This window comes from Myotis myotis, unplaced genomic scaffold (assembly GCF_014108235.1).
Source record: "Myotis myotis isolate mMyoMyo1 unplaced genomic scaffold, mMyoMyo1.p scaffold_m19_p_8, whole genome shotgun sequence".
Classification (NCBI taxonomy): Eukaryota; Metazoa; Chordata; class Mammalia; order Chiroptera; family Vespertilionidae; genus Myotis; species Myotis myotis.
In genome coordinates this window covers 45,040,296-45,060,059 of record NW_023416390.1, presented here as the reverse complement: position 1 = coordinate 45,060,059, position 19,764 = coordinate 45,040,296, and the positions used below count along the sequence as shown (strand labels likewise).

General features: G+C 42.3%; 1 protein-coding gene across 3 annotated transcripts; it reads left to right on the top strand.

Annotated features, from left to right (window-relative positions):
- The first annotated feature begins 4,614 nt into the window (after positions 1-4,614).
- On the top strand, positions 4,615-19,334 carry CDCA7 (cell division cycle associated 7). Of its 3 annotated transcripts, none has more exons than XM_036320249.1 (10): positions 4,615-4,755; positions 8,414-8,539; positions 8,958-9,194; positions 11,692-11,928; positions 12,230-12,307; positions 13,478-13,678; positions 15,605-15,742; positions 16,706-16,855; positions 17,295-17,431; positions 17,788-19,334. In XM_036320249.1, the coding sequence occupies exons 1-10, from the start codon at positions 4,735-4,737 to the stop codon at positions 17,816-17,818; spliced, it is 1,356 nt and encodes a 451-aa protein (XP_036176142.1). In that variant the 5' UTR covers positions 4,615-4,734; the 3' UTR covers positions 17,819-19,334. The 3 variants fall into 3 exon arrangements, with proteins under 3 accessions (XP_036176142.1, XP_036176144.1, XP_036176143.1); XM_036320250.1 differs by having other exon boundaries at positions 4,641-4,755; positions 8,299-8,539; XM_036320251.1 differs by lacking the exon at positions 8,958-9,194.
- The last annotated feature ends 430 nt before the right edge of the window (positions 19,335-19,764 follow it).

Sequence of the window (19,764 nt, the reverse complement as noted above, 5' to 3'; positions counted from 1 at the left end):
AATTAAAACTAAAATATTATGGAAGGAGAAGAAGTTAAAGGGGGATTTTGGGTGGTAAAATGTCGGTAGAGTTAGGTTATAATGATCATTTAGCTCCCATAATGTTGGAACTGACTGATTCAATAATCAAAACTGGACGTTATCTCATCCAGTGTTCATAATGCTTTCGTACTAACAGTTGACTATTTCACAGTGAACATTGCTGATCCAGGAAAAAACACGTATTTCTTCTTGTTCAAAGTGGCCACCTTGGCATTCATGTTCCCATGCGTCTTTCTCTAACCAAGGACCAGATGTCAGCAGAATGACCTACTTGAAGGAGTGTTGACAGATGGTCGAAAGCAAACATGCCATGTAGTTTGGAGAGGCTGGTTTCTGCACTTGCCCTCGACCGACCCAGGGTGGTAGGGGCTGGGCCCTCCCGCAGAGGGGCTGGGTAACTCTAGGCCTTTTAGGTTTCTTGCCTTTGTGCATCCTGAAAGCCGGCGCTGGGGAGGTAAGTCTATAATTAGGGGTTATTTAAAACAGAGATTTGTGACCTGACAGACTGCAACCTGTCTGTATCCATACGTAGTGAAAACTCTTTCCAGCCCTTTGTCGGGGGTGTGCATGGCCTATTGAAGGTTCCAGAGCTGCTTGGGCTCATGTTACATTGTCTGCGAGAAGGAAGGGTGTGTGGGACTTACTCTACTGGGTATCGGAATAGCAACTAAAAATGATACATCTTATTAGTTGTTTCATTCCTTATGCTAAAAGCAATCATCTTGAGTTCGAGTTTGACTTCAGCTCCCCTCTTTAAACCAGTGCTGAGTGCTCAGAACCTCAGGGTCAAGCTTCAAACTTAGTAAGAGGAAAGAGAAGTCTTTGTGCAAGGTGCATAAAAGCTACAGGACAATACACAATAATCCTTAACGTTCATAACAGTCCGAGGAATTCAAAGCTCCTGAACAGGAGGCTAGTATTTTAAAATGTTTTACAGATTTAAAATTCCATCGCAATCATTCTAATTGGTAAGTATTTACCGAGTACTGTTGTATTTACAGCCCTCATATCAAATGCTGCCTGTATATGTCAGGTAGGTGCTTATGAAATGTCATTCCTTATGAGCTGTTGCTGTGTCCTGGGCCCCCATCTCTCTCTGCACATTGCGTTTCCATTCATTTTGTGTCTTTCCTTAAAAATAAACAAGTTTACCAGCCTATGATTAAACACAGAGACATAAAACCTTTATGAGGTACCTAAAATGGCAAGGCAAACTTGCATTCCCATTTATAGAATCCTATAAAGAGACTATATATTTAAACACTACAAATATACAGGATGTCCCAAAAATGTATATACACTTTGAATAATTATAAAGGCAGTGTTTATTAAAATACATTTCATTTTCAACATGTAATAGAATCAGCTGTTAAACTGTATATACATTTTTTTGGGGACACCCTTGTATATATCTTGAATGACAGGACAAAATTTAAAAAGGTTTTAATATAACAGCTATGTTTTACTATGCTACAGATACAAACAAAACAAAACATGGAGAGTAAAAATATAAAAAACACTCATGTATCCCACTACTCACACTTAACACTTTGCCATATTGCTTCATACCATTTATTTGTTTAAAAAAGCATTAATAATAGAGTTTAAAACCTTACCCTCCCCTCTTTCCTCCATCTTTCCTCCATCAGAGCTTACCTCTACTCTACTGTGCTTGTCCATATTTTTATAATTTCACAACTTATGTAGGTTTTGTGCTTTTAAAATTTGCATAAGGGAAATACCTTACAGAAACGTTTGCAATTTGCTCTTTCATTCAACCTTGTTAAGATTTATCTACACACTCTTTTCCTCCCTGGCAGCTTCAAGATCGGCTACCATCATGACGACACAGTAACTATCCAGACCAGGAAGTTCATGACCAACACAGGACTTTAGCAGAAATAGGTGGTCATTGACATCCCTCACTCTGGGAGGGCAACAGTACCAAAGACAGAAATTTGGGAAAAACTAGTCAAAATGTACAAGATGTCATCTTGGTTTTTGGATTCAGAACCCATTTTGGTGGTGGTAAGATGATTGGCTTTGGCATGGTTTAGGATTCCTTGGATTACACAAACAAAAGTAAACCCAAACAAATTTGCACGACATGGCCTGTATGAGAAGAAGACGACCTCAAGAAAACAGTGAAAGGAACACGAGAACAGAATGAAGAAAGTCAGGGGACGGCAAAGGCCAAGGTTGGGCTGGCAAAAAGAAGTAAAAGTTCTTCAGTGACTTTATCTGTGGTGATTGTGAGGCTTTTTCATGAGGCTTAGTAAACTAAGAACTTGGAAAAAAGAGATTTATCTACACTGATGCAAGTAAGCTATGCCATCCATTTGAATTAGTGTTCAAATCCCATTGCATGAATATACCACTGTTCATGTATCATTTCCCTTCTGAGGGGCATTTAGATTGTAATATTTTACTGATATACAATGTTAGTATGAATGAACCATCCTTCCCTCCCTCTGATTATTTCTACCTTCAGAATAATATATCTTGAACTGACCACTTTAACTTTAACTTATTCCACAAGTACCCCAGTCCAAGCCATCACTTTCTCCTCCAGGGACTCCTAAGTCTCTCTGGCTTCCACTTTTGCACCCCTTCCGTTTATATATAGTTCACACAGCTCATGGGGTCAGATTAGATCTTTCCTTCAACAAAATCCTTCCCATCCTAGCTGGGATAAAGTCTAAAACTCTTCCCATGGCCAGGAAGACCCCATGTCATCTGGTCCCTCTCCCTCTCTTTCCCTTGCTCTCAATGGTCCAGCATACTGGGTTTCTGGTCACTGCTGGAATCGAACCCGAGATCCTTAGTCTGCAGGCCAACGTTCTAACCACTTAGCAAACTGACCAGGGCTTATTTTTTATTTTATTTCAAAAACAAAGATAGAAGAAAATATGCTAGGTGCAACAACTAAGTTGAACCTGCAGTGTGAAAAACTTTGTTTTAGGGTATACATCTGCAAGTGGTTTGTTGGGTTTTACTAATCACCCTTGAATTGCTCTCTACTAACATCATTGCAGGAATTTCCTCATCTCTTTCGCCAACACCTGGTCTTATCAGGCTTTTAAATTTTTTCCAGTCTGAGTGAAACTGTATCTCCTTGTTTTAATTTGCATTTGCCTGATTACTAAAAAGACTGTCAGAGATCTGATCCTTTAAAATGTATGTAAACCAAAATTATTTTCTAGTGCCTCCGGAGGGCTAAGAATTTTCCTTTCAGAACCTTTCATAGGCAAAGGGACTTAATCTTCTACCTTATGCATTTCACAATTTCAAATTCTCATATATTTAATTTTAATGGCCCACGATTGCATGGCCAAGGACACAGCACTAACAATTTTAGTTCATTCACCATTCATGTAGTTGTTTATTTGCTCAACAAATATTTATTGAGGGCCCGTGCTACCGCAGGAATTTCACCAGGCAGACCAGAAGCCTCTCCAGGCGCCTACCTTGAGACAGTGAGCTCTTTGTCCCCTGCACTGTGGCACTGCGGCCCTGGGTAGGCGTTTTTTAGAAAGGTGGGAAGACCTGGTGACCAAGTTCCTTCCAATTCTTCCAATCCATTGTTCTCGTGCATTATTACTTGCTCACAAATGTTTGCATTAATTGCATTGGAAGAGGAACGGAATGTGTTTACGCATGCTCTCTTACTACAAAGGAATTATTCCAGAGAGAAAAAGTTTTGAAGGGGGAAAATGGAGTGTTTATTTCAAGCACTTGTTTTAAATGTAAGATTATAATTAGGGTCTTTTAAAACAACCCAGATTATTTTGCTTTTTCTTCTAAAAGCAATTCTCCCCCCTCCCACCCCCCGCTCTTTACAAAATTTGTCTCTTCATTTCGTCGTAGTGTCAGATTTGAGTAAAAGAGCAATGAAAAATAGCTCACGTTCATTCTGATTTTGCTGATTCTAATTAGGTGACGAGTGAGAAGATCTCCAAACCCTGTTAGTACCGTGCTTCTATCCACTCTAATAGAGAAGTCTTAGCAATGCCTTTTTTTTTTTCTTCCTAATTTAGAAACTTCAACTCTTAGGTAAGACAACTCGGTTTCCTCTGCTTGTAAGAGAGATCAGGATTTAACACATTTAGTTGCTTTAGAATAGATAATGGCGTGGCTACCAGATAAGAAGTGCGAACAAGGAGTGGAGTTCGTGCTTGATTCTTTGATTTTTAATAATGCAAACTGCAGGCCGCAATGGAAATGCTCAGGGCAGAGACCCTCAGGACCCTCGCGGGTTCCCCAAAACCCTCATCTTCACTTCTCCCGGCCCGGAATTCATGCAAATCATCCTGCTAACCCCCCCAGCAATACAAACCACTTTCGCGCCGTTCGCTCAGGACCGTGCAGCAACATAAAGAGAGAAGTCCTGGAGCCCTCAAAACACCACTTTTTCAAGGCGGATTTTAGGGAACCCCAAGGAATTCACTGGAGTTCAGAATATTTAGTGAGCCTCTTTTATTTCTGGGCTGAGCGGGTCGGGCGCTCGGGCGGGCCGATACCACAGCTTGCAGGACCTGCGCTCCGCCGCGGGAAAGCCGGTCCGAGCCCCGCCCTTCGGGGCCCGGGTCTGTGCGCCCCGCCCGCCTGCGGCGGCTGCTCGCTGGGACTGCGGCGCGCTCGGCTACTCGGCTCTCTCTTCTCCAAACGCCGGCCTGGGCCCCGGCTACCACCATGGATGCTCGCCGCGTGCTGGTGAGGGCTTGGTGGGCAAACCTGCGGGGCGGGCACGGTGGGTGCGGGCCGACCCCCTCCAACTCCAAGGACTGAGTGCTACTCATCAGCGGGTGGCCGTCCTGGGCGGCGCCCCTTTAGGAAAGCCCCAGGTTTTGTGCAGTTTGGGGTGATTCGGGGTCTGGGACAGTCCCCGCCGGGCGTGCGCAAGTGGTGCGCGGCGGTTCAGAGATTTGAGCGATTTGCAGGATGATTGGCAGCGGTGGGGAATCCAAGGCCACGTGGGGTCGAGGTGCACGTGCCGGACAGCGCACGGGGTTGGCCAGTCTCCCCATAGTGTCCGCGGGGCCCCCACTGTGTCCGCGGGCTCGATCCTGGCCGGTGGGATGCGCTCCCTGTGACTTTACCCTGCATGCCCTGCAGCGCCCGGCCCTTTCCAGCTCCCCGCCCGCTTGTGCCACTTCTAACCGCTCAGGGTCGGTGGGTTGGACGTTTAAAGGTCTTGCACACACTTTGGTGGCGCACACGGGCGGGGGTCTTTCTAGTCCCAGGCGGTGATTAAGTACAATTGCAAGACTTGGAGGTCCAAACTATTTGCAGCCTTTCGTTTTTTTCCCATTCCTTTCCCCAGCCCCCAGGGGCCTTACTCTCAAGCTGCAGGATGTTGGCCCAGTGGAACGTTACTCTTTGCTCTTAACGGAAACCGGAACGTGGGGTCTGCCCCAGGGGAGGGTAGAAGGTGGGGGTAGGGTGAAAAGGAAGAATGTGACAGGCTTAAAATAAACATCAGAGTTAGGTTCGCTGTGGGGAGGCTGGGGGTGGGGGGAGCGGGTTGGGCACGTGGTTTCGGAGACATCCTAGGAACTAGGCTTTGGTTTTCAGGGTGAAGAAAGCCGTATGTAGCTGAGCTTGGAATCTGACATGTCTGGATTCAAATTTAAGCAATCGCTCGACGTGAATAATCCATTTCACCTCTCTGAAGCTCAGTTTCCCCAATTGTTAAGTGGGAATAATGATACACCTTTGTTGCAAAGAATGAATTATAATGTGAAAGCATACTTAGTGCCTGGCACCGAAAACACCTACTAAGTGCTAGTAGTCTATTACCTGTCTGTCAAAAAAGTTGATCTCAATCATAAGTATTTGCTTGTTTCTTCTACGTCGTTCCCTGCAAACATCTGCCTAGTAACAACTTTTGGCATGTGCTGACTTGTTAAAAACCCAGCATATACTTCCCTGACTGCTTCCAATGGAATGCCTTCCTCGAATCTGTCTTGAGCCTGCGCTTGCATTGGTTGATAAGTAAATGGTGATAATTCCTGCAGTAATGCAGGAATACTGCTGTTTTAGGAGACTGTAGGCTGAGTTCTCCTTCCAGCCCTATGATCTTGGACAATAAATTTCATCTTCCCGGAGCCTCGAATGTCCTCATCTGAAAAATGGGGTTCAGAGATCCTTTTAATATGTAGTAGCTCTACCTTTTATCATATTTTATTGCCTTTCTAAAAGGACAAAAGACAAAAACTTCCTAAGGTGGCTGAATGGAGTCTACTTAGGAGCATAGGATGGTTGGGTACCATCATCATGAAAATAATTTTATTTGCAAGAGACTGTTTCTCTTGAAATTATCGTGTTTTCTTTGATTACGGTTAATTATGCGGATTAACTGTCAACCGGTTAATAATGCAGATTAACTGTCAACTGGTTAATAATGCAGATTTTGTAATCCAAAGAAAACACGATAATTTCAAGAGAAACATCAAAAGTGCTTTACTCAAAGTAATGTCCATCGCTAGCTATTTCCCCCATCTTTCCAGTAATTTGTGGATACCGTCCCAGTAGAACTTTTCCTGTTTTGAGGCAAACCAGTTCAGAGACCCCGTTTTCCACTTCTTCATATGTTTTGAAGTGCTGCTCAGAAAGTGCGTGTGCCATCGGTCAGAACAAGTGGTAATCTGAAGGAGCAAGGTCTGGTGAATTCAGCGGGTGGGTTAATACTTCCCAGGCAAGATCTTTTAACGTGTCTTTAACTGGTTTTGAAGTGTGTGACGGTATGTCATCATGAAGCAAAATTACTTTGCCTTGTCTTCTGGCCCATTCTGTTTGTGGTTCAAATTGATTATTTGTGGTCGGTAGCGATCAGTATTAATGGTTTCACCTGGTTTTAGAAGCTCATAATACACCTTCCTGATCCCACCAAACGCAGAGCATTGTCTTCTTTCCAAAGCCATTTGGCCTTGCAGTCGATGTTGATGGTTGACCTGGATCAATCCACGTTTCATCGCCAGTCACAATTCGATGCAAAAAAGACTTTCTTTCATGCTGTTGAAGCAACATTTTATTGATGACTTTTCGGTTTTCCATTTGTCTTTCGTTTAGTTGATGTGGCGCCCACTTTCCTTCCTTTAAAATCTTCCCCATTGCTTGTAAACGATCGGAAATTGTTTGCTGAGCAACGTTTAATCTTTCTGCAAGTTGTTTTTGAGTTTGACACGCATCTTCATCCAATACTTGTAATTGTTGGTCTTCAAACTTTTTCGGTTGACCTGGAGATTCTTTGACTTTCACATCAAAATCATCACATTTAAAGCGTTTAAACCAGCGTTCACAAGTATCTCGAAGTATACGATAACTTTCAGCAGCACTTTTCTTCAAAATAAAGTAATCAATTAAAACTTCCCGCAAGTGCTCTTTTTTGGGGGCACAAAATTCGGCATTTTTAAGCGTAAAAATATCTATGATGTTAATACCTTCAGAAAATTTGACATGAAACTTTGAAGCTTGTTGTCGATACAACAAAATAGCATACATATCAAATCGCATATATATGTGTAACTCCATCTATTGAAAAAAAAATCCGCCTTATTAACCGGTATAGCTAGTATGAATGAAAGAAGCATTTTTATATCTACAAGTAATTTGTGCCTTATGAAAGGACTTCTTAAAACTTAAGACTTGTATAGCAAGGGGACTGTTAAGAGCTTGAAAGTCAGGCTAGGCTAGCAGAGCGCTGGGGTGGAATTGGCATACTCCCTGGGTTTGGAGTTCTGTTTGACCTTTAACTTGGCTCCTTGAACATTTATTTGCTCACTGTGTTGATATATTCTATTTGTAAGGACTTGTGCTGAAATCACTTTACCCCCCCTGATCGGAACAAGGCCTATTTGAAAGCCTGCCATCTTGAAGTAGAAGTGCTGTGTCTAGTTTTGTAGTTTGGGGACTTAGTATCATAGTGCATAGCCCACGGCTTGCAGCAGAAGACCTGACTAGCTTGATTTTAGCTGAGGGAGAGAGATCACTCCACCATTTTGCACTTTTGAAATACAGTTTACTTTTTTTTAAAGGGTGGATTCTGGGAGTTTGGCATTAAACTCATTGGGAGCTCAGTATAATGCTAAGATCTTGGTGGCTCTTCAGGTGGGTAGAGAGGTAGCTCTACAGATATTTATTTAAGTTGATAAATATCATTACAGTTTTCCTTCAGAGGGGATCCCTTTTTAGGATTTTAGTTAGTTTTGAAAAATTTTCTGTAGCGTTTGCTAATTCTACCCTTTTCCTATACAGCGTTTAAAAAATGGATATGTCTGTGCTGTTTGAAGCTACTAAACTAAAAAATGATGTTTTAGTTAGCTGCTGTAGTGAGCATCCCACTTAATGGTACTGCCATTTCCATTTGCAGCAAAAGGATCACAGAGGAAAGAGGAACTTCAAGAAATTCAGCTATGTGAAGTTGATTTCCATGGAAACCTCGTCATCCTCTGATGACAGTTGTGACAGCTTTGCTTCTGATAATTTTGCAAACACAGTAAGTGCTGCCTGAGAATAAACAGAATTGAGTCTGCAGTGCTCAAAAGGCCCCGAGTGCTTTGTGCGTGATTAAAACGGCTTGCTTTTTGCCTACATTTCTATACAGCGGTTATGAAAATACAGTATGCACTGTAATTTCATTTCACTTTTTGCTGTGGTTCTAGGTAGTAATTGTTGGAGGCAGATTAGCTACTTATTCTATCCTTTTGAAATGTCGCCTAACCTAACATGCTTGATGATTTGCCATAACAACTCAGAAATCATTTGTAAACCTCTGAACCGTTTTTCTTTGTAACAAAAGCTATTCTCTTGTAGTGCACTTGTGAATGTGATTTGCTCTCTGCACGGTTTATGGGAAATTGGTTCTTGAAAGAGGGGGGAAGATGCACAACCACATTTATTTATTTATTTTACAGAAACCTAAATTCAGGTCAGATATCAGTGAAGAACTGGCAAATGTTTTTTATGAGGACTCTGATAATGAATCTTTCTGCGGCTTCTCAGAAAGTGAGGTGCAAGATGTGTTAGACCATTGTGGATTTTTACAGAAAACAAGGCCAGATGTCACTAACAAACTGGCCAGCATTTTTCACGCCGACTCTGACGATGAATCATTTTGCGGTTTCTCAGAGAGTGAGATACAAGATGGAATGGTGAGTTGGAGAATTTCACCAATATCAAGAAGTAAGGTACATTTTGAGGCGTGATGTATTCGCTTTTAAAAAGCTTTTTTTTTTTTTCTTATAATTTTCATTTGAGTCATGCCAGAGGTTCTGTTGACCGTTTTAACATTTAAGAGTAGTCAGGTCTTAAACCAGTTTACTGAAGTAGTCCTATGTGTAAAGCCTGAATGTTTTGTAGGCTCGGAAAAATCTTGGAAACTGCTAAGGTAAACTTGGCCAACCTCCAGATTTCCATTGCCACAGAAATCCAGCCTAATCACAGTTAGGTTCCAGTGCCCAGTCCAGTGCCTGGCATAGACCAGGCCTTGGGTAAATGTTCCCATAGTAGATCCATGCATTTGGAAAACCAGCGATGGTAACGCATGCGCTAGGGCCCGAGTGCAGATAAAGAAAATTAGGGCCCTTCCTGCTTCCACTTTCGCTCCTTTTCCTGCACACGCTGCCTTACCTTTTTAACCTCTCCTCCTGCTCAGGCTGCTGCCGCTGCCGCCGCCGCCGCCGCCGCTGCTGCTGCTGCTGCTGCTGCTGCTGCTGCTGCACCACCTGGGTTCCACTCTCCCTGAACATACTGTTCAGTTCTGCAGATGGTTTCTTGGTAGCAAGACTTTCTTGACAAAGGAAGCCGTGTGTTGATTTGCAGTCAGGTGCATGCTCTGCAGCTCAGTGTGGTCTGACCGCCTGGAACCACACTTGAGTGACGCCAACATGAGTGAGAGGGCCTGACCAGGGAATGTTTTTATGGCTCTCATAGCTTCACGGTAGTGCAGTATTTCCTGTAATGAGCAATACTGGTCTAAATCCGTGCATGTTGGCGTTCTCGCCAGGGCAGCTCTGAAAATCTGGACGTGACCCAAACATAGTCTGCAGCCCAAATCACTTCTGGGTATTGTTTCAATTCTCTGTAGGTGCTGAGTGTTGTGATCAATAAAATGCCAATCAATTAAAAGTCTTCAGAACTCATGAAAGTTTTTTGTCATTTTATAGTCTCAATTTGCGTCCCCGAAAAGTACATGAAGAGTAGTAAAAGCTGTGGGGATTTTAGAAAGTTTTGAATTTTGAAAGTGGGTCTTCACTTTCTGGGATTTTATGGGGGATATTTTTTCTTGTTTTTTTCTCAACCATCACAACAATCTATTTTGGGATAGTATTTTTATTACTCCAAAAGAAACCCAGTACCCATCAACGGTCACTTTGCACCCTTTCCCAACACACTCAGTCCCTGGCAACCACCAGCCTGTTTTTTATCGTTATAAGTTTGCCTATTCTAGACTTTTCATAGAAATGGTACCATACAATATATGGTACCATACAATATGTGGTCCTTTGTGACTGGCTTGTTTCACATAGATTCTTCCATGTTGTGACATAAGCCAATACTTAGCATCTTTTTATTACTGAATCACATTCCATTGTGTGAATATACCACACTTTATCAATTCATCAGTTGACAGATGTTTGGGCTGTTTGTACCTTTTGGCTATTATGGTACAAACTGCTATGAGCACCGATGTACAAGCTTTTGTGTGGACATACACTTTTGAGTATCTACCTAGGAGTCTAACTGCTGGGTTATAGAGTAGCTGTTTAACCTTTTGAGGATCTGACAGACTGTTCTCCAAAGTGGCTGCACCATCTTACATTCCAGCCAGCAATGTATGTGGGTACGAAGTGGTATTTTGTGATCCTGATTTGCATTTCCCCAGTGGCCGATCTTAACACATATTTAATGATGGAAGCCTACATTACTTTAAAATAAGAATTTTCTCATTTTAGCCTTATGATAAGTGGATTAGAGAGGTATCTAGGGTAGTCAATTCATAGAGACAGGAAGCAGACTGGTGGTTGCCAGGGGCTGCAGGGAGTTGTTTAAAGGGCACAGAGTTTCAGTTGGAGGTGATGAAAAGGTTTTGGAGATGATGGTGGTGAAGGTTGCACACCAATCTGAATGTATTTGATAGCAGTGAACTCTACACTTAAAAATGGTTAAAATGGTAAATTTTATGTTAAGTATATTTTACTACAATTTTTTAAAAAGTAGATTAAAGCCTTTAGGCATCATCAGTATAGTTTAATATTGCCATTCGCATTGAAATCATGTTTATGGGAGAGCACATATTTGTTCCTGTAGGAATTCTTTTGAAATACATAAAGATCTATTTTTAAATTAAAAAGAGAGTTGGGATTGTCACATTTAAAAAAAAAAAAAAAAAAAGGCCCAGAACCACTGGCGTAGGAGCTGTGAATACGGTTTATCACAACGTGTCCCAGATAGGCTACCGGAGTTACACTACACTCAGGTTGTTGTATGTATTTATAATTCCTGGTTTTGTTACCCAGAGCTGCCAATTAAAATTGACCATTAAAGTGGCCGGTTAAAATGTATTTGATGCAAGCATCTTTTGTTAAGAGGCAATGTAGCCTGTTCAGCAGACAAGTCACTGATAACTCAATTGTTCTGATCAACCAGCGATTACAGTCAGACCGTGCCGGCTGCAGGACCCGCAGTCAGAGCAGACGGGCCGGGCCTCTCCGGGTGGCCATGAAGTTTCCAGCTCGAAATACCAGGGGCGCAGCCAGCAAAAGAGCAGCAGCTCCTGCACCCCCCGAGAAATCTGTGGCTGATTCCAACTCTGATTCAGAAGATGAAAATGGCATGAATTTTCTGGAGAAAAGGGCTTTAAATATAAAGCAAAACAAAGCAATGGTAGGTGTCTCACTTGGAATATGTTAGAATGAACTCTTCCAGCTTTTCTCTAAGCCACTTGTTGATTATCTGTGTCAGGAACTGTTTTCAGTGTAGCTATGAAGTCATTATTTTTACAGTGTGTGCTTTAAAATGTGTTTCTTTCCCTAAGCTCACTTTCCTTTTGTAAAAAATCTATTAGTCTTGGTAAATGTGTAGGAGAAATCAGAAACTCAGATATTCGACAGTAATTTCCATAAGTTGCTCATTTTCAGCAGTTATGCTAAGCCAATAATTTCTGCTTTGTTTCCTTCCTTTTTAGCTTGCAAAGCTAATGGCGGAATTAGAAAGTTTCCCTGGCTCATTCCCTGGACGGCATTCCCTCCCAGGCCCCCGATCAGTAAGTGCAACTCCTTGTTTGTTCAGTAGCATTTTGGGCAGGTCTGAGGTAGATTTGTTAGGATATTTGAAAACCCAGACTCCTTATTTTGTGTGATCTTATAGACAAAGAGGAAACCTTCTCATAGTGCGGTGTGGGGATGTGTGTAAGAGGGATTTTGTAGACAAAGAGGAAATAGAGGAAACCTAACACATCTCTGGACTCTTCTTCCTGGGGAAGGTGTGGCCTCCCTATGCCAAGCTTGTGCAGTGCTCAAACCACTTTTGATTGGTTATTTCTCTTTTTTCTAACTAGACTAAACCCCTCAAGGGCACAGAATAAAGATAGGAAAATATTTTTCCTGTATTCCAGCATTTGCACATTTCTCTTTCATGGTAGATGCATAGTAATCAATGTTTTTAAAATCTGAGAAGGAAAAAGAAATGATTTCTTAACCAAGTCATGGCCTAATATATGTGAGTCTATTCTGAGAACTAAGCTGGTGTAACTCGGGGGAATTTGGTGTTGTCTGCTGTGGTACAAAAGAAAAGACTTTCCTTCCCTACCCCTCCTTGAGGAGAAAAGGAAGAAGCTAGCAAGGAATGGAAGAAGGAAAGCCACACATACATTCTCTTTTGTGTACTGTAGAAACAGTGAGTGTGTCAGGGCTTAAGAGATGTCGTAGAGCCTGGCCAGTGTGGCTCAGTGGTTGAGTGTCAACCTATGAACCAGGAGGTCACAGTTCGATTCCCAGTCAGGGCACATGCCCGGGTTTCGTGCTCCATTCCCTGCGTTGGGTGTGCAGGAGGCAGCCGATCAATGATTCTTTCTCTCTCATCATTGATGTTTCCATCTCTCTCTCTCCCTCTTCTTTCCTCTCTAAAATCAATAAAAATATATATATATTTTTAAAAAGAGATGTAGAAAAGGTTGTTTTGGAAAATGAGATTTATTCTTACATCGTTATTATGGAGATGAATAAATAAATTACTTCTCAGTTGGAGAGAAATAGGACTTGGTCTTACAAAAGCAAAATTATAGCAGCTGTTTTTTGGGCTCATTTCCCATGCATTATAGAAAGGACAGAAAATCAGAAAATGGAGCTCTCCCTTTACTTAAACACATGCATAGGAGAAGGTGCCACTTCCCTTCATTCTGGATTAAATGGGTTCTGTCGTGTGTTTGGTTTAGCAACCAAAGACACCCCGGAGGCGCACGTTCCCAGGTGTTACGTCCAGGAGAAACCCCGACCGGAAAGCACGTCCTCTTACCAGGTCAAGGTCCCGGATCCTTGGGTCCCGTGGCGCTCTACCCACGGAGGAGGAGGAGGCAGAGGAGGAGGATAAGTACATGTTGGTGAGAAAGAGGAAGACCATGGACGGCTACTTGAACGTGAGTTCTCCACATTTGTGCTTGCTCTTCTGCTTTCCATCTTCTGTAGGCCTAAGCCAAATGATTCACATTAAATGTTCTTCTCAAACCGCTCAGAATTGTTAATGTCACACCAAGTTATTTGGTGATTTTTTTTAAGTCATCAATAACAGTGTAGCCTTTTCAGGAAACTTCAAAGAACATTTTATGAACTGAAGATAATTAGACCTTTCCACAGATTTTCTTGCTTCATTGACATACAGCATTCTCATGAGTTTTAAATAATTTTAACTTTGTTGTTGTTGTTAATCCTCACCTGAGGATATTTTTTTCATTGCTTTTCAGAGGGTGGAAAAGGAGGGAGGAGGAGGGGGAGAGAGAGAGAAACATTGATGTGAGAGAGAGACACACTGATGGGTTGCCTCTTACATGTGCCCAGGGAGCAAACCTGCAATGCAGGTACATGCCCTTGACCAGGAATTAAATCCGAGACCCTTTGGTGTGCATTTGATGCTCTAGCCCAGCCGTGGGCAAGCTACGGCCCGCGGGCCGGATGCGGCCCGTTTGAAATGAATAAAACTAAAAAAAAAAAAAAAAGACCGTACCCTTTTATGGAATGATGTTTACTTTGAATTTATATTAGTTCACACAAACACTCCATCCATGCTTTTGTTCCGGCCCTCCGGTCCAGTTTAAGAACCCATTGTGGCCCTCGAGTCAAAAAGTTTGCCCACCCCTGCTCTAGCCATTGACCCACACCGGCCAGGGCAATTTTAACTTTTCATTCTCTTGGAATTTAACATCTGACATTGGTTAACCTTCAAAAGTAATAGACTTGGTGCCCCCTAGTATGATTTTTTTTTTTTGGTGTGTTCATTGAAAGAACTGATTAAACTTACATCTTCATTACATTTGTAATGTCTGTGTCCTGTGGGAATTCTTTGGTGTATCCAGGCCATTGCTAAAGGTCTTGAGACATTTGTATGGTTTCCATCTCATATGAATTCTGTCATGACTACAAAGTTGTGCATTTTTCATAAAGCTGGTTACACGCAGTACCTTCGTAAAGTTTCTCCCTAGTAAGAATTTTGTTATGTTCCACAAGGCTTACACTTTGGATAGGCCTTGCCATATATTTGTTTGGTTTCTCTCAAAAATGTACAGTGGTTGGCAAAAGTAGGTTTACAGTTGTTTGTATGGAAAAATACAAGAATAAATTCTGTGTTTCATGTACTCCCACCCACACTTGTATATTCTGGTATCAAGTGAGGTGTGAGCCCTGGTTACAGGCTTTCCCACATATATGAGTTTTATATGATTTCTCTCCACAGTGGAGTCTCTGACGTTGAGTAAGGCTTAAACACTTAACATAAGTTTTATCTCAGTCATATGTGTAAGGTTTCTTTCTACTTGAATTCTTTGATGATTCCCAAAGCTTGAGCTTTGAATAAAAGCATTGCTACATAAATTAGGTTTATAATGTTTCTGTTCAGTATTTTCTGATGCTCAGTAAGGCTTGCAAATGGGGTAAAAGCTTTGACACATAACACTACCCTTTGTAAGGTTTCTCTCTAGTGTGGATTTTCTTATGTTGAGTAAGATTTGAACTCTGTCTGTCTAAAGGTTTTACCACACTGACTACATTTTTAAGTTTTCTCTCCTATAAATGGATTCTCATATGACTGCAAGTTGTGAATGTCTGGAATATTTGATGATTTTTGTTAGCGGGTGAAGGAGTCAAAGTTTTCTTCTTTGTCAGCTTTTCTTAGTTTTAGGAATCATTTCCATGATGGTGTCCTGTAAACTGAGGACTTATCTCCTCTCCATAAGCCTTAAGAAAGATTTCCCAAGTTGAATTCTCTGTGAAAAAATGATAAATCGGGTGTCTGAGACTCGGGACTGGGGAGAGCCGGTCAGAACACTGTTCCCATGCTTGCTGTTATGCAGGATGATGACATGCCCCGAGGTCGTCGTCCTGGATCCATGACCCTTCCGCATGTCATCCGCCCAGTGGAAGAGATTACAGAGGAGGAGTTGGAAAACATTTGCAACAATTCTCGAGAGAAGATATATAGCCGTTCCTTGGTAAAAGCATCCACTTTCTGAATGAAAATGTAAACGTCTGTGAGAGGAAGGATAGCCTCTCTCCTTAGAGTTTTGCTGATGTTCTAAGTGTCCGAGCATGTGGGATGTGTGCCTGAGTCTTTCATATGAGAAAAGAGAGTTTTGTAGCATTCTTGGGATCTAGCCTTCCTCAGTCTTCAGTAGCATTACATCTTTTGTGTTAGTTTAGAAATTGGTTCATCCAGCACATATTTCCTGTGTATCTATTAGGCGTGTCTACATAGATGGGTGCTGGGGAGATGGTGGTGTGCTAAAGATAAGAAAGGATTCTGGGCAAATTTTCTTGCACGTTAAGACCTTTATTTGAAGGAAAGAAGTGTAGATAATATTGAATCCGCCAACTGAATGAAATCGCCATGCTTGAGATACTTTCCATGTCCTAGCACAGTGGTCGGCAAACTCATTAGTCAACAGAGCCAAATATCAACAGTACAACGATTGAAATTTCTTTTGAGAGCCAAATTTTTTAAACTTAAACTATATAGGTAGGTACATTGTTATTACCTTAATTAGGGTACTCCTAAGCTGGCCTTGGCTAAAAACGTCCTCAATCTGATTGAGGTACGTTCGCTGAGGTCGACCCCTTCCAACTCTCCCATCCACACTCGTCTTGTATACTTGTTTCGTCTATCTCCTTTCCGAAAACCGACTTCTGTGCATGGGCCACGAAGTTTCAATCGCACTGTACGTGCACGCCCGCACATGGTATTTTGTGGAAGAGCCACACTCAAGGGGCCAAAGAGCCGCATGTGGCTCGCGAGCCGTGGTTTGCCGACCACTGTCCTAGCACATACATGTGTATTTAAGATAGGAAATAAGATTCAAAATGTCAGACCGCCTATCAGGGAGGACATTCTTTAAATAAGCTGGTTTTCTCTACAGAAAGCAGTGGTGGTGTTGTTTTAACTTGCTTTTTATTGGTAGGGATCTACTTGTCATCAGTGCCGCCAGAAAACCATCGATACCAAAACAAACTGCAGAAACCCAGAGTGCTGGGGCGTTCGGGGCCAGTTCTGCGGCCCCTGCCTTCGGAACCGCTACGGTGAAGAGGTCAAGGACGCCCTGCTGGATCCAGTAGGTGCCCGGAAGGGTGGTCCTGTGGGCTTTGAAGGTCAGGCGCTAGCTGATGGGGCCAGAAAGATGGCATCGGAGAAAGGGTTTCTGTTGTGGGGCTTTCATTTCGGGAAAGGCAGGTGAATTCATCGTGCTGGTGCTGGGTGGGTGTCAGCCCCTTCCCGAGAGCTCGGGACCTGCCTGTTCAGGGGAATCTGATTCTCCGTTCATGTTCTCCCCTGGTCAATGCCGAGTGACTTTCTGTGCTGGGATTCCTAAGGGAACATTAGGCGTGACTAGTGGATATTAACCATGCTAAGATTTTTTTTCTTTTAATAAAAAAATGAAAAGATTTAAAAGCGATTGATGATACCCACCTTAGAGGTTAAATAGGAGTAGATAAGTAAGGGGGAGAGAGGGAGTATATTTGATTTAATTGTGCCCTTTCACAATTCTTCAGAACTGGCATTGCCCGCCTTGTCGAAGAATCTGCAATTGCAGCTTCTGTCGTCAGCGAGATGGGCGGTGTGCGACTGGGGTCCTGGTGTACCTAGCCAAATACCATGGCTTTGGGAATGTGCACGCTTACTTGAAAAGGTAATGATTGTGTTTTTTCTCTCTTCCACACCCAAATCTTATATTCATTTATGTCTTAATAAAACGATGGTAGAAGTCAGAGTAGTGGTTATCTCAGGGGGTGGGGGTGCAGGTATTGACCGGAAAGGGGCACATTGAGAGTCTTTTGGAATGTTTAAAACATTTTACGTCACCTGGGCAGTGGAGATCTGTGTGTGGGTGCACGTGTGTGTGTAAATTCAAGATGTGCACAACATATGTTAAAGCATGTATGTTATAACTCAATAAAAACATTTCTAAAAGAGTGAATTAGGCTTTCAGGAGAGAGTTCTTAGTTTGAAAACAATGCCCTGACATGTTTCCTCTTCTTCTTTCAGCCTGAAGCAGGAGTTTGAGATGCAGGCATAGTATTTGGAAGGTCCACTACCTGCCTTCCACTGCGCCAGTCTTCCTTGTTAAAGTTTTCCATGGTGTCACGCGGCGGAATCCTGAGTTAAGAATTCTGATGATCAGTTTGTTTATAGGAAACTCAGATCAAGTTACTCTCATCGGCTGTGTTTCCCAGCCTCACGGAGACATGTTTCCAGCTGTGCTTTGTCCTCTTGCCATTTCTTTGCTTTCTCCTGCCCCTCATCGCACACCAACCCCCTCTATTTACAGTGGGTCTCTCTCACCCTCTCGTTTCTGAATTCTTTTAAAACGACAGTTTTATGAAAGCATGTTTGATTTAATCGGTGTTGAAATAGCCCTGGAATCCACCTATAAAACCAAGCACTTAGAAACGCAGTAGTGGTGTTAGCTAATTACATCTATTGAGACCAGCCCTCTAACTTGTTGACACAAAAACAATGGGCATAATGGTCACACTACTTGACATTTCTTACAGAATCAAGGCCCAAAAGTCTTAAAAAACCATGTGGAGGAATGAGGTAATTGTTGGAAAGTGGGGTATGTTACTTTGGATGCCTCTAATGAGAATATTCCATTATGGTGCTTATTATACAAGTAGTCACCACTGGGATTTAGTTGCTGATTTTTTCCACCATGAGGTTGGGTGGTACATCGGGCTCAAACTGGCACAATCCAAAGAATTGTGGACAGTGCCATATTCGCAGTCATTATAGAAAAGGCATCCTAGGGCAGTGGTCGGCAAACTCATTAGTCAACAGAGCCAAATATCAACAGTACTTCTTCAAAATAGACTCGCCCAGGCCGAACACCGACTTCTGCGCATGGGCCACGAAGTTTCGATCGCACTGTACGTGCGCCCGCACGTGGTATTTTGTGGAAGAGCCACACTCTTCCACATGTGGCTCGAGAGCTGCAGTTTGCCGACTGCGGCCCTAGGGAATTAGTATGAAATAGGGTGTTTTGAATTCATGATATAACCTTCAGTATAATGGTAGCTTGCAAAGTTTGTTTCATTTAATAAATGTAAGGCATTTCAAATTCTTGATCATTTTGCTTAGAAAATTGATATTAATATTAGCCTACAATTTGCAGTTTTTGTTTTCTTGAAGAAATTTTTTGTTTTCAGACATAAGGTAGAGGCTTTTACCAATGAAAGCTAGGCACGAGGTTCCTGTTCAGAGTTCAGGTTTCAAGCACTTTTAGAGCAATGCGAAGTGCCTTTTTGGAGATGGGTGACTTTCCAGTTTGTTGACTCGACATCTCCGCCAGTTTCGTTTTCTGGGCAGATTTCATGTGTCGAGCCCCTCCCCTCCCCCGCCCCATTTTTTTTGCATTAATCACTTGGTAGAGGTGGGTCTGAGTGTTGTCCAATTTCCCTTTGCCAGTGCAGCCTGTTGCTGTGTCCTTTCAGTGATGCATACATGGAACTTGAATCAATAAATGTAAATAGAGCTTTTGATCTGTAATGCTTTTATATAAAGTTTTTATTTTGATAATAAAACATTTTGTTCTAGCTTGTCTGCTTTTTTAAGTCTATAATGCTCAATCTTACTGCACTGAATTTTAATTTTTTCCCTCCTATTTAAACACCAGACTATTTCTGCCTTTTCTAATCTCCCTTGTGCATTAAGTTTCTGAATGTCTGATAGCTGGGATCAGAAAATCTACCAAGACAGACAGCTAGATGGCCAGATAGAAATAATATGTGCCCCTGAAGTTTTGCAGCGTTTCCTTTACCATTTGCCAACGCAAGTACTAACAGCGATTTCACAATACTTAGCTTGCTTTTATCAACCATTCAGATATTTATTTAAAGGCATGCTGTGCTTTGAACTTGTTCCAGGACTGAGAATCCAGACAAAAAAGGGATGGTCTGAAAGCTCTTAACCCAATTCTTTAGACCAGGGTTGGCAAACTGCAGCCCGTGCTCCAGATCCTGCTGC